Here is a 14,996-nt window from a genome sequence, read left to right on the forward strand (position 1 = left end):
GCCGCAACAGGAGCTGATGCAGTGGAGCACACAGGAACCACGTTGGATGGGAGGCTATCTTGGATTGCTGCAGTCTGCTTCAGCGTGGACATGATTAGGGAGCTGAGATGAATGTTGGTGGATGAACTTGACTTCACATGGCCGCTTGTCAGTCTGATTGGCTTTTATCTAAACAATCTGTATCTTAAATGTACTACACGTCAACCCCCCCCCCCCCCCGAGACTCATAAACAGCTTTTCAATAGATGATCTATAAAAGCACTACTCAAAGTGAAATTCTGTTGTATCAGCTTTTTTAACCAGTGAGGGCGTTTTAGCCAGCATTAGCACTGTCAGGCCGTTTGAGAGCCCTCAATAGATTTGACACTGGGCTGAAAAATCATGTGGCTTCCATGGTGCGAGTGGCACGTGTTGATCACGTCACATGCTGCAATGTCAACCATGTTTTCGTTTTAGTATTGATATGTCTGTGCAAATGTATGACGCCCCTGACACATGGTGTTTACAGTGTTATTGACGTCACTATGACTGACCCCAGTCACATGTAAAGTCTTGTAAGCTTTCCAACCTAAATGCCTTAAAAGGGTTAGGACAAAGTGGTTTATCTGCTATGTATTGTGGTGTGGGACATACGTCTTGAGTTATGATTATGTGTTTCGGATTTAAATCGAGAAAAATAAAAGACTAGTAGTCGGGCAGCTCAGCTTGCCAAGGTAAACCCCCAGAGTCTAAAATCACACACTGTGTCTGTACCGTCTGCAAAGGTCTGAGCGTATCGTACAACATGGTGGTTTTGAGGGTACGGTGTTTTAGGAGCAAATTGAAACCGTATGTTGTCTTGAAGAGATGGAGCATGAATAAGTCTTTATGTTACTGGAGTGGTAAGAGTTCAACATCCGTTGGTGACAGAAAACTTCTAGAAGAACGTTTAGAAGTTCACCAAAGGTGATTGACAGTCTAGGGAACATGCATTTGCTACAGCACTTCCGCCACTGAGACGATGTCCTGGGATGTTCGGTCTGATACGATGTCTATGTGAATGTTGGGTCACCTTTACTTGTCATACCTTTTGACCTCTATCCTCTTCACCCTCAGGTCCACACCAAGTTCCACTGTCGCCAGGCCCACGCCCCAGGAACAGACACCTCCTGTCTCACCTTCTCCTACGACGGGACAACACTGGCCTCTCGAGGAGGTGGGATCTATCAGCCTGCCTCACTACTTACCCATTTCCTCCTTACTACAGTACACCACCAGTATAACATGGACATCAGTGTTGCCTGACTGTGCGTTCAACAACACTGTACTGTAGCTCTGTGCCTGTGTGTGTATACATTGGAGCTAGTCCCTCTGCCCCAGCCCTGACCCCATGCTTTCAGGGGAGATGTCATGTCTGAACACGCATCCACAAGTCTGTTGTTTCAGCGGGGAAAGAGCTCATCTCTTCCCCAAAGTGCAAATAAAGACAGCCAGTCTGTCACCATCAGCGAAGCTGTGCAGCACACATGCAGATCTTCCATACACAGAAGCAGAGGGGTTTCCTCCGTCTTGGCGTGTGTTCTGTTCTAGCCGTACGTCCCTCTGAGTGGGCTGTATGCTTGGCCCGAGATGCCTCAGCCTTAGATCATGCCTGTGTTGACTCTCTCATCAGGGTGCCAGTGTTCCTTAACCATTATAGTTCCCCGTAAGGTCACTGTTGCGTTAAGAACGAACGGTATTTTACTGTACATGACTGACCAGACTGTGTGACCTATGGTAAGTAACACAGGAGAGAGTTGTACATCAGTGCACCGTGAAATAATTACAATACCTCTTGAATAACTTCCATTTTCTCTGCCAGGTGATGACACTCTAAAGACCTGGGACATCCGTAACTTCAAGAAGCCTCTGAATGTGGCTACAGGGCTTTCCGCCTTCTTCTCCATGTGAGTACTCCTGTCGTTATTCCCTTGATTAATCATTGGTGATTTGAACACTCTATATGGGATTGCCTGTGATTACTTTAATATAACTGGTTGGTACTACCTACATGTGCAGGGTACAGTTCCTGAGAACAACTGAAGGACATGACTTAAAAATAAAAAATAAATGTGCTTGTCTAGTATCAGCTGGCTGAAGTGTGGTGTGTGACTGTGTCCCGAACAGGACAGACTGCTGTTTCAGCCCTGATGACAAGCTGCTGGTGACGGGGACGTCGGTGAAGAAGGACGAGGGCAACGGGAAGCTGGTGTTCTTTGACAGAGCCTCCTTCCAGAAGGTTTATGAGATAGATGTCACCAACGCGGTGAGAAACATTATTTAACTCTGACTGCAACACTAAAAACATTCATTTATGTAGATTGCAACAGAGGCAGTATTGCAGACTTACCTAGAAAGTCCCTGAAATGTCATTTCCTCTCAGGATTTGGGGTTTGTCCTTGTGTTCCATCTTAAAACTCTCCTACATCAGTGTAAGCTCTCATTTGGGCAGGAAATAAGTCTTGTCTGTTCAGATTAAGGGGTTTAAGGTAATTTCCCATTTAACCCAAGATTAATTATCCCCAGCAGGGGTTAGAGCTACTTTACAACCACTACTGTGACTGTACAGGCAGGATAGGAGGGTTATCCTGGGGAATAGTGCACACTGCTGAACTCTATTAGTAAGTTCTGATACTGTAGATACTGCTGAACTCTATTAGTACGTTCTGATACTGTAGATACTGCTGAACTCTTAGTAAGTTCTGATACTGTAGATACTCCTGAACTATATTAGTAAGTTCTGATACTGTAGATACTGCTGAACTATATTAGTAAGTTCTGATACTGTAGATACTCCTGAACTATATTAGTAAGTTCTGATACTGTAGATACTGCTGAACTCTTAGTAAGTTCTGATACTGTAGATACTCCTGAACTCTTAGTACGTTCTGATACTGTAGATACTGCTGAACTCTTAGTAAGTTCTGATACTGTAGATACTCCTGAACTCTTAGTAAGTTCTGATACTGTAGATACTGCTGGACTCTTAGTATGTTCTGATACTGTAGATACTGCTGAACTCTATTAGTAAGTTCTGATACTGTAGATACTGCTGAACTCTTAGTAAGTTCTGATACTGTAGATACTCCTGAACTATATTAGTAAGTTCTGATACTGTAGATACTGCTGAACTCTTAGTAAGTTCTGATACTGTAGATCCTGCTGAACTCTCTTAGTAAGTTCTGATACTGTAGATACTGCTGAACTCTTAGTAAGTTCTGATACTGCTGAACGCTAAACTTAATCCCTCAGGCCTGGTGTCTACTGGTTCTGTCGCCTTGTGTAAGTAGCAGTGAGGGTTTTTTGATGGCCAAGTTCTGTTTTAACAGTCCTGCTGGTTGAAAATGTGTGTTATTATAGAGGCCCACACAGCCCCTCCCCTCCCTGTTGATATGTAGATTTCATTATGAACAATTCACGGAACAAGTGACCTTAAGCTTTGTTTCACCTTTGTATCACGTCATTTAATTCAAGCCATGCATGTGTGTCTGAACATCAGAATTAGCCTACATATATCCTTGCTACATTTCAACAGTGTTAGCCTTTTCTCTTTAAGCATCTGCCTTGAGTTATGGCTGTGGGTCTAAACATGGCCACCTGTGCTATCTCTGAATGAGAGCAGAATACTGATGTTTCCCCCAACTCTGTGGTTTGCCAGTAGCGCGATCATCTTTCAGTGCAGGGACAACTGGAAAACCCAGCTCAACCCATCCAAGCCAGGAGAAAAGAGTCAGGAACACGGTTTGGGGCCGAGCCAAGCCAGGAAAGAGATGCATAATGTAACTCTACTCTCTGCCAATCAACCTCATCAAGTGTTGGCAGAAGATGCTTTTCCAATTGATTCATTAAACATTGGATAGAGAATTAACTGGTCTAACTAGCAAAACATTGTATAGTCCATTCACATATTAATGTACATGTGAAGTAATGTACTCTGCAATCTAGCATGTAGGGAACCTTCTGTACATGCTACTTGTTGCCAAGGCAAAGGGCACGTAGGTGTAAAAATGATCTTCTGGAGATACAGCAGCTCCAGACGCTCTTCTCACTGACACTCCACTGCAGCGTCTGTCTGGCATTAGCTGATCAGAATAGCTCCCTTCACCAGGGTAGATGGGGATCCAGATCAGAAGGCTGCTGTGAGAGAGAGAGAGCTCTGTCTGTGGAGAATTGAAACCACACCGCCAGCCCCAGGTTGAAAGAATGTTCTCTCTGTGTCATGTGGTACAGTAAAGTATGCGCAGCGCAGCTCTTTTTCCATTCTCCTCTCTTCTACCAATCCCTTTCCACCTCTCCTTGCTCTCTCTCTCTCTCCCGCCCACCCCGACCCTCCAGTGGATTTATCAGAGTGTATGTGAAGTCAAAACAGTGAGGTCTGACAGAGGCTAACTCAGTATCCTCTGGTCCAGGCTGGACAGCTAGGTTCTCCTATCCTCTGGGGGTTTACAGTGGTCGCGTTGCACCCTACCTGCCAGCCGGCTGCCGTCTCCTCTCCATGTATGTTTGACAGCCGGCCTGGCACAGCCTACAGAGAGAGAGAGAGACACAACTCTTAAGTGCATGTACCCATGTATATTTAGTACCTACCCCATTCCAAATCAGATAAGCAAAGCTCTGAGGTGTTAAACGTTTGTCTTTGCAGCAGATGTAGTTATTTCTGGGGCGACGTGCACTCGAGGGACCTGCCCAATGAGCTGTTTACTGTGTTTACACCAGCCGTCCCCGCTCTGAGATGGGTTAAGAATTTAAGTGCTGTCTATATGAAGCGACCAGACGGTCGAGTGAAAGGCAGGGCTACCAATCATCTCCGACTAAACAGTCTTCATAACCCTTGGACCAGGGGCATAGGCTGTGCTATGGCGTGGAGGAGTTTTTAGCCTGGGTTAGGTAAATACTCCAGCCACTCTAAGGTTATCTCTGTCGATGACAACGGGCATGAACCAGGTGAGGACTCACAGACTCACTCCAGCTGAGGTACAGTGGGAAATACCTCTGAGATATACCTATCAGTGAGAGTACTGGTGGATGTAGCAGTCCCGGGAACCCTACGGGAGATTCCTCTGGGGAGAAATGGCAAAGACCCCGTGGGTGTAATGGGTATTTATTTCTGGTGGCTGGGTGTTGTGTGTCGGTGAGGCGTTGTCCCAGCCTCACATTCTCATAGTGTGTGTCACATCTGTGTGTTGATGTCTGCACTCGCAACACTTCACTTCTCACACTTGATGGCTCTCGAACAGTAGCCTTCCTCTCCTGCTCTTTGATAGAGATGCTTTCATCTTTAGTGTGAGGAGGGTGGAAGGTTGGCCAATGTCCATGGTGGTTCTCCTCTTTGTGGCTCAGTACGTCGCTCCTCCACAAGGGCCTATCTGGAGGTCATTCTGATTTCAGTTATGGGGTGCTCAGGCAAATTCGGATACTTTCATAGAGATTTTCCCATTTGATGGCACCAACGCTATATTTCTGTCTGCTGTGGGTTAATAGTCAGCTGTGGCATGGGGAAAAGGGGGGTGATAGTTAGGCTTTGTATGGATGTGTCCTTACAACATTGTGGGGAGTAGGAGTGTAAACAGTGTATTCCCCACACTGTAAACACACGGCTCTGAGTATCCACATTGGAACCCTCTACTGCTCAGCGAGGCTACCGTATAGCTCTGCTGGCTTGGGCTGGGCCATACCTGGCTGGGCTGAGTCAGTTGGGTTGGATCGGACTTGTTCTGCTGGTCTTGGTTCTGCTGATCTTGCCTGTGTTGGGCTGAGCTCTGCTAGGCTCGGTTCTACTTGGTTCTTGCCTGTGTTGGGATGCTGCTGGGTCAAGTCTCTGAACTGTGATTGAGCTCCACTGGAGTGGAACGGAATTCCTCAATGCTATGCATGTGATGTGATTGATGTACTCCGGTACCATAGCGACCATGATAGGCTGTTTTACACACTGCCCATTGATTGTCATTGAAGCATCTCTACAAGGGGCGCTTTGGTTCATTACACTATACACACACACACACAGTTCTGTCCAGATACGTTTGTGCAGCATGTTTACACATTTCACATTTCTTAAAGTTCTGATTGGGAGCATTTTCTAGATCTTTCTAAATCATCAATTACTTTGCCACATGGTCAGTGGGGTAGATTAACCCTGACATGTCCACTCACTCACCCGTCACCACAGAGCTGCTGGAGGTGCCTCGGGGGTCTGCTAGGCAAGTGTTTGAGGATCTGGGATGTTGTGGTGAGGGGCTGTTTGGCTGACTGTGTTTATGTAAGTGCATGATGTGTAATGCATAGGTATTGTGGGAATAGGTGAGTTCCTAATAGTATGTGTATGTTTTGGTTGCTGTGTGTTGGTCCCCTTACCAACTGGAGTCCGGTGGGAAGCTGAACAGCTGGGCGTTAAGCAGCTTTCAACCAGTCACAGACCCTCCCCACAGCACACCACACCTAGTCCTAACCGTCCCCATCCTGTCCCATCCCCCACTGGGCCACTGATTTCCACATCCACACTAATACTCCATCCATGGTCTCTGCTTGTAGTACTGCCCAGCATCATTCATAAACCATTTTCATGATTCATTTTAATACAAAACGCTATCCTTTGTGAACTAAAAAATCATCATTATTCCTCCCTCTCTGTCACACAGACAGTCATGCATAGAGAAAATTGCACCTCAGTGTGAGCGAGTAGGGCTCTGACGGTCATGGAATTTTGGATGACGGTAATTGGCCAGACAAATGACCACGGTCTATGTACATTGAATACAAATATAAATGCAACATGCAACAATTTCAAAGATTTTACTGAGTTGCAGTTCATATCAGGAAATCAGTCAATTGAAATATATTCATTAGGCCCTAATCTATTGATTTCACGACTGGGGATACAGACATGCATCTGTTGGTCACAGATACCTTATGAAAAAGGTTGGGGTGTGGATCAGAAAACCAGTCAGTATCTTGTGGGACCACCATTTTCCTCACGCAGCGCGACCTCTCCTTCGCATAGAGTTGATCAGGCTGTTGATTGTTGCCTATGGAATGTTGTCCCACTCCTCTTCAATGGCAGTGCGAAGTTGCTGGATGTTGGCAGGAACTGGAACACGCTGTCATACACATTGACCCAGAGCATCCCAAACATGCTCAATGGGTGACATGTCTGGTGAGTATGCAGGCCATGGAAGAACTGGGCCATTTTCCAGGAATTGTGTACAGAGCCTTTATCAAGCTGAAACATGAGGTGATGGCGGCGGATGAATGGCACGACAATGGGCCTCAGGATGTCAACAGTATCTCTGTGCATTCAAATTGCCATCGATAAAATGCAATTGTGTTCGTTGTCCGTAGCTTATGCCTGCCCATACCATAACCCCACCGACACCATGCGCTCTGTTCACAACATTGGAATCAGTAAACCGCTCGCCTAAGCGACGCCATACATTCATCCGTGGAGAACACACTTCTCTAGCATGCCAGTGGCCATCGAAGGTGAGCATTTTCCCACTAAAGTTGGTTACGACGCCGAACTGCAGTCATTTTAAGACCCTGGGGAGGACGACGATCCCACAGGTGAAGAAGCCGGATGTGGTGGTTCTGGGCTGGGGTGGTTACATGTGGTCTACGATTGTGAGGCCGGTTGGATGTACTGCCAAATTCTCTAAAACAACGTTGGAGGCGGCTTATGGAAGAGAAATTAACATTCTATTATCTTGCAATAGCACTGGTGGACATTCCTGCAGTCAGCATACCAATTGTACAAGCCCCCAAAACGTGAGACATCTGTGGCATTGTGTTGTGTGACAAAACTGCACATTTTAAAGTGGCCTTTTATTGTCCCCAGCACAAGATGCACCTGTGTAATGATATGCAAGTGGAAGGATTATCTTGGCAAAGGAGAAATGCTCACTAACATGGATGTAAACACATTTGTGCAGAAAGTTTGAGAGAAATAAGCTTTTTGTGCGTATGAAACATTTCTGGGGTCTTTTTATTTCAGCTCATGGAACACTTGACATTTTACTGTTATGAAGGATATTTTATTTTCATTGCGGTTTTCGTCTACAACCGTCGGTTACACGGTTGTACGCTAATTGTGCCATCCCTATGCGTGAGAGCAATGCATCCTCTTCCATTCCTCTGTTTTGGCCCCTGTTTTGGCCACACTGTTACAAATAGGGTCTTTGAGAGAGGGATGAAGAGAGCTCAAAATAGCCTGAGGATTCTGTTCTACATTCAGAAAAATCCCAACGTCCAGCCACTACTGTCCAGCCGCTACTGTGTTAGCTGCCACAAATCTGCTTTGCAACTCTCAGAATTTCAACCTATCAACTGGAAGTCTCTACACACATGCACTCGTAGGTGCTTCATCACTGCTAAACACTTTTGCATACACACAAACACCACACACACACACTCTGGATGAGCGTGGTCACATTTGCCCTTGGCAGCGAGCCATCTGTCATACACAGACTGAAGGATCCAGGCCGCGTCCTGACGACCAAATATAGTCAGCTAATGCAGAGACCACTCCGACAGTTAAAAACCTGCCTGTGTCCGCTCCAGCGGTTATCACTAAGAATGTTGCATGTTACAATCGAATGTTCACCATGTTTCTGAAAAGCTCATCTCCTGTCTGTTTCTCTTTGTGTCTTTTTCAGGGTGTGGTGCGGTGTCTCTGGCATCCCAAGCTGAATCAGATTATGGTGGGGACTGGAAACGGACTGGCTAAGGTCTACTACGACCCTGTCAAGAGTCACAGGTACGCTGCGCTGAGAATGCTTACCTTTACGGTAGCTGCGGACGGAAGTTATGTTTTTACATGACGAGTTTTTACTGTACAAACTCCCATTGAGAAATGATAATTGGTCTGAAGTAGTGTTGCACGGTATACTGAAACGTCGGTGCTTTTTTGATACTAGAACATGACAAACGGGTCGGCGCTAGAATTTTTGTTACTTTCCGTAGTTCTGTCATATGTGAAGTCTCACGTCATGTACGGATTGAAAGGATTGAGTCTGTCTAGTAATTTGTCTGAGTCTTCTCAAGGGGGCAGTAGTAAGCTAGCCAGGCTACTTGCGCTTGTGCATGCAGCTGACACAGCGAGAGCCACTTTTGGGAAGCAAGCGAGGGGAGAGAAAATGCCGACAGCATGGCTTCTTCTAACGAAAACATACCTCCATGCCCACAGCTTGTTGACAAAAATGGCTTCTGAAGCGAAATATGGGAATTCTTTCCTTGCAGAGCAGATGAGGGCCAGCCCACCCAAACAACTATGCAAAAAGTGTTACAAAGCCGTCCAGTGCAAGGGAGTTTTAGTTCCAAAACGACTTGAAAATATATATATATTCACACATGACATTTGCATTGTAACGTTATTCTACTAGTAACTACAGTGCCTTCAGAAAGTTTTCACACCCCTTGACTTTTTCCTCATTTTGTTGTTTTACAGCCTGAATTTAAAATGGATTGAATTTATACTTTTTTTCACTGGCCTACACACACAAAAAAAAGCTGAAATATTCAATCCCTTTCTTATAGCAAGCCTAAATAAGTTCAGGAGTGAAAATGTGCTTAACAAGTCAAATAATAAGTTGCGTGCAATAATAGTGTTTAACAGGATTTTTACCTAATCTCTGTACCCCACACATACAATTATCTTTAAGGTCCCTTAGTCGAGCAGTGAATTTCAAACACAGATTCAACCACAAAGACCAGGGAGGTTTCCAATGCCTCGCAAAGAAGGGCACCTATTGGTAGATGGGTAAAAAAATAAATTTTTAAAAAGCAGACATTGTATATCCCTTTTATTTCACCCTGAGGCCAATGGTGACTTTAAAATAGTTTGTTTAATGGCTGTGATAGGAGAAAACTGAGGGTGGATCAAAACATTGTAGTTACTCCACAATACTAACCTAATTGACAGTGACAAGATATATACAATAAATATATATTCAAAAACATGCGTTTGCAACAAGGCACTAACGTAATACTGCAAAAAATTTGGAAAAGCAATTCCTAAATACAAAGTGTTATGTTTGGGGTAAATACAATACATTACTGAGTACCATTCTCCATATTTTCAATCATAGTGGTGGCCGCATCATGTTATGGGTATGCTTAACGAATTGGGAGTTTTTCAGGATAAAAAATAAATGGAATGGAGCTAAGCACAAGCAAAATCCTATAGGATATTCTGGTTGTCTGCCTTCCACCAGACACTGGGTGATTAATTCACCTTTCAGCAGGACAGTAACCTAAAAGGCCAAATCTACACTGAAGTTGCTTACCAAGAAGACAGTGAATGTTCCTGTGTGGCCGAGTTACATTTTTGACTTAAATCTACTTGAAAATCTATGGCAAGACATGAAAATGGTTGTCTAACAATGATCAACAACCAATTTTACAGAGCTTGAAGAATTTTGAAAAGAATAATGGGCGAATGTTGCACAATCCAAGCTTTTAGAGACTTACCCAGAAATAGTCACAGCAGTAATCGCTGCCAAAGGTGCTTCTACAACATATTGACTCAAGGGTGTGAATACTTATGCAAATTAGTTATTTCTCTATTTCATTTGCATTCTTTTTTTTTTAAATGATGGGATATTGTGTGGAGATGTGTGAGAAAAAACATACACTATCATTCCAAAGTTTGGGGTCACTTAGAAATGTCCTTGTATTTGAAAGAAAATATTTTTTTTAAGTCCATTAAAATAACATCAAATTGATCAGAATTACCGTGTAGACGTTGTTAATGTTGTAAATGACTATTGTAGCTGGAAACGGCAGATTTTTAATGGAATATCTACATAGGCGTACAGAGGCCCATTATCAGCAACCATCACTCCTGTGTTCCAATGGCACGTTTTGTTAGCTAATCCAAGTTTATCATCTTAAAAGGCTAATTGATCATTAGAAATCCATTTTGCAATTATGTTAGCTGAAAACTGAAACATGCTGGCCAGCAAGGCAGAGTTGCAAAGAAAAAGCCACATCTCAGACTGGCCAATAAAAATAAAAGATCAAAATGGGGAAAAGAACAGACACTGGACAGAGGAAGATTGGAAAAAAGTTTTATGGACAGACGAATCTAAGTTTAGGTTTTGCGATCACAAAGAAGAACTTTCGTGAGACCCCGAAAAAATTAAAAGATGCTGGAGGAGTTCTTGACGCCATACAGTGCCTTGCGAAAGTATTCGGCCCCCTTGAACTTTGCGACCTTTTGCCACATTTCAGGCTTCAAACATAAAGATATAAAACTGTATTTTTTTGTGAAGAATCAACAACAAGTGGGACACAATCATGAAGTGGAACGACATTTATTGGATATTTCAAACTTTTTTAACAAATCAAAAACTGAAAAATTGGGCGTGCAAAATTATTCAGCCCCCTTAAGTTAATACTTTGTAGCGCCACCTTTTGCTGCGATTACAGCTGTAAGTCGCTTGGGGTATGTCTCTATCAGTTTTGCACATCGAGAGACTGAAATTCTTTCCCATTCCTCCTTGCAAAACAGCTCGAGCTCAGTGAGGTTGGATGGAGAGCATTTGTGAACAGCAGTTTTCAGTTCTTTCCACAGATTCTCGATTGGATTCAGGTCTGGACTTTGACTTGGCCATTCTAACACCTGGATATGTTTATTTTTGAACCATTCCATTGTAGATTTTGCTTTATGTTTTGGATCATTGTCTTGTTGGAAGACAAATCTCCGTCCCAGTCTCAGGTCTTTTGCAGACTCCATCAGGTTTTCTTCCAGAATGGTCCTGTATTTGGCTCCATCCATCTTCCCATCAATTTTAACCATCTTCCCTGTCCCTGCTGAAGAAAAGCAGGCCCAAACTATGATGCTGCCACCACCATGTTTGACAGTGGGGATGGTGTGTTCAGCTGTGTTGCTTTTTACGCCAAACATAACGTTTTGCATTGTTGCCAAAAAGTTCAATTTTGGTTTCATCTGACCAGAGCACCTTCTTCCACATGTTTGGTGTGTCTCCCAGGTGGCTTGTGGCAAACTTTAAACAACACTTTTTATGGATATCTTTAAGAAATGGCTTTCTTCTTGCCACTCTTCCATAAAGGCCAGATTTGTGCAATATACGACTGATTGTTGTCCTATGGACAGAGTCTCCCACCTCAGCTGTAGATCTCTGCAGTTCATCCAGAGTGATCATGGGCCTCTTGGCTGCATCTCTGATCAGTCTTCTCCTTGTATGAGCTGAAAGTTTAGAGGGACGGCCAGGTCTTGGTAGATTTGCAGTGGTCTGATACTCCTTCCATTTCAATATTATCGCTTGCACAGTGCTCCTTGGGATGTTTAAAGCTTGGGAAATCTTTTTGTATCCAAATCCGGCTTTAAACTTCTTCACAACAGTATCTCGGACCTGCCTGGTGTGTTCCTTGTTCTTCATGATGCTCTCTGCGCTTTTAACGGACCTCTGAGACTATCACAGTGCAGGTGCATTTATACGGAGACTTGATTACACACAGGTGGATTGTATTTATCATCATTAGTCATTTAGGTCAACATTGGATCATTCAGAGATCCTCACCCAAATTTTCAGTTTTTGATTTGTTAAAAAAGTTTGAAATATCCAATAAATGTCGTTCCACTTCATGATTGTGTCCCACTTGTTGTTGATACTTCACAAAAAAATACAGTTTTATATCTTTATGTTTGAAGCCTGAAATGTGGCAAAAGGTCGCAAAGTTCAAGGGGGCCGAATACTTTCGCAAGGCACTGTATGTGATGGTCTGGGGGTGCTTTGGTGGTGGTAAAGTGGGAGATTTGTACAGGGTAAAAGGGATCTTGAAGAAGGAGAAGCTATCACTCCACTTTGTAACTCCATGCCATGCCCTGTGGACGGTTGGAGCCAATTTCCTCCTATAACAGGACAATGACCCAAAGCACAGCTCCAAACTGTGCATTAATTATTTAGGGAAGAAGCAGTCAGCTGGTATTCTGCCTATAATGGAGTGGCCAGCACAGTCACCAGATCTCAACACTATTGAGCTGTTGTGGGAGCATGACTTTATGGTACGTAAGAAGTGCCCATCAAGCCAATCCAACTTGTGGGAGGTGCTTCAGGAAACACAGGGTGAAATCTCTTCAGATTACCTCAACAAATTAACAACTAGAATGCCAAAGGTCTGCAAGGCTGTAATTGCTGCAAATGGAGGATTCTTTGACGAAAGCAAAGTTTGAAGTACAAAATTATCATTAAAAATCATTATTTATTTCCTTGTCAACGTCTTGACTATTTCCTATTCATTTTGCAACTCATTTCATGTATGTTTTCATTGAAAACAAGGACATTACTAAGTGACCCCAAACTTTTGTGTATATTTAATAGGTTTTGAATTCAGGCTGTAACACAACAAAATGTGGAATAAATCAAGAGGTATGAATAACTTCTAAAGGCACTGTAAATTCAAATTATTTTTGCGTGACAATGACATGAACATATTCAGCATGACATTCATGTGAGCATTATAATATGACAACCCAAAAGTAATGTGAAATGCACTCAACTTATGACAGCAGTATATTTAGAGTACTTTGTTTGTCTGGGCTTGTGGGCTTGCTAGCAGTAGCCACGAGCCCACCAGCAGCCCTGGGTGGAGCATTGCATCCTGGGAGTTAAAATTTACCCTGGGAATCGTAGTATGCTGTGCAAAATTCGTTGTATTTCTATGGTAGTTTTTATTGCCAAAGGCCAACAGGGGCCTGGCAACCCCTATCCCAGCAAACACCTCAGCACCCCCTGCAGCAACTTGCCAAAGCCCCCCCCCCCCCCCCGCGCGCTTCTCCTTCACCCAAATCCAGACAGCTGATGTTCTGAAAGAGCTGCAAAATATGGATCCCTACAAATCAGCAGGGCTAGACAATCTAGACTCTCTCTTTCTAAAAAATTATCAGCCAAAATTGTTGCAACCCCTATTATTAGCCTATTCAACCTCTCTGAAGTATCGTCTGAGATCCCCAAAGATTGGAAGCTGCCGGGGTCATACCCCTCTTCATAGGAGGAGACATTCTAGAGTCTAGACCCAAGCTGTTATAGACCTATATTCATCCTGCTCTGCCTTTTTGAAAATCTTTGAAAGCCAAGTTAACAAACAGACTCAATGGCCTTGGCTTCTCAAATGACTGCCTCGCCTGGTTCACCAACTACTTCTCAGATAGAGTTCAGTGTGTCAAGTCGGAGGGCCTGTTCTCCCATCCGGACCTCTGGCAGTCTCTATGGGGGTGCCTCAGGGTTCAATTCTTGGGCCGACTATTTTCTCTGTATATATCAATGACATCGTTCTTGCTGCTGGTGATTCTCTGATCCACCTCTATGCAGACGACACCATTCTGTATACATCTGGCCCTTCTTTGGACACTGTGCTAACAAACCTCCAAACAAACTTCAATGCCATACAACACTCCTTCCGTAGTCTTCAACTGATTTTAAATGCTAGTAAAACTAAGTGCATGCTCTTTTGCTGCCTACACCCTCCCGCCCGACTAACGTCACGGGGCGGCAGGGTAGCCTAGTGGTTAGAGCGTTGGACTAGGAACCGGAAGGTTGCAAGTTCAAACCCCCGAGCTGACAATCTGTCGTTCTGCCCCTTCAACGGCAGTTAACCCACTGTTCCTAGGCCGTCATTGAAAATAACTGACTTGCCTAGTTAAATAAAGGTAAAATAAAAAAATCTAATAAACTACTCTGGACGGTTCTGACTTAGAATATGTGGACAACTACAAACACAGACACTAGGTGTCTGGTTAGACTGTGAACTCTCCTTCCAGACTCACATCTCCAATCCAAAATTACATCTAGAATCGGCTTCCTATTTCGCAACAAAGCCTCCTTCACTCATGATGCGATACATAACCTCCAACACTCTACTCAGCAAACTGGATGTAGTCTATCACAGTGCCATCCGTTTTGTCACCAAAGTATTCGGGTATAATGAATGTCATTTGACCCAATACTAAGCAACTTCAGCTTAAC

The 14,996-nt window shown here is 43.8% G+C and overlaps 1 protein-coding gene across 1 annotated transcript in view; it reads left to right on the forward strand.

Annotated features, from left to right (window-relative positions):
- The window catches only part of LOC110523763 (WD repeat-containing protein 70), an 86,006-nt gene that overhangs the window by 53,886 nt on the left and 17,124 nt on the right, over positions 1-14,996 (forward strand). The window contains exons 11-14 of the mRNA XM_021602756.2: positions 1,096-1,195; positions 1,841-1,925; positions 2,146-2,284; positions 8,664-8,764. Coding sequence (XP_021458431.2) covers positions 1,096-1,195; positions 1,841-1,925; positions 2,146-2,284; positions 8,664-8,764 — 425 coding nt within the window. The remainder of the gene's footprint in view (positions 1-1,095; positions 1,196-1,840; positions 1,926-2,145; positions 2,285-8,663; positions 8,765-14,996) is intronic.

This window comes from Oncorhynchus mykiss, chromosome 5 (genome assembly GCF_013265735.2).
Source record: "Oncorhynchus mykiss isolate Arlee chromosome 5, USDA_OmykA_1.1, whole genome shotgun sequence".
Classification (NCBI taxonomy): domain Eukaryota; kingdom Metazoa; phylum Chordata; class Actinopteri; order Salmoniformes; family Salmonidae; genus Oncorhynchus; species Oncorhynchus mykiss.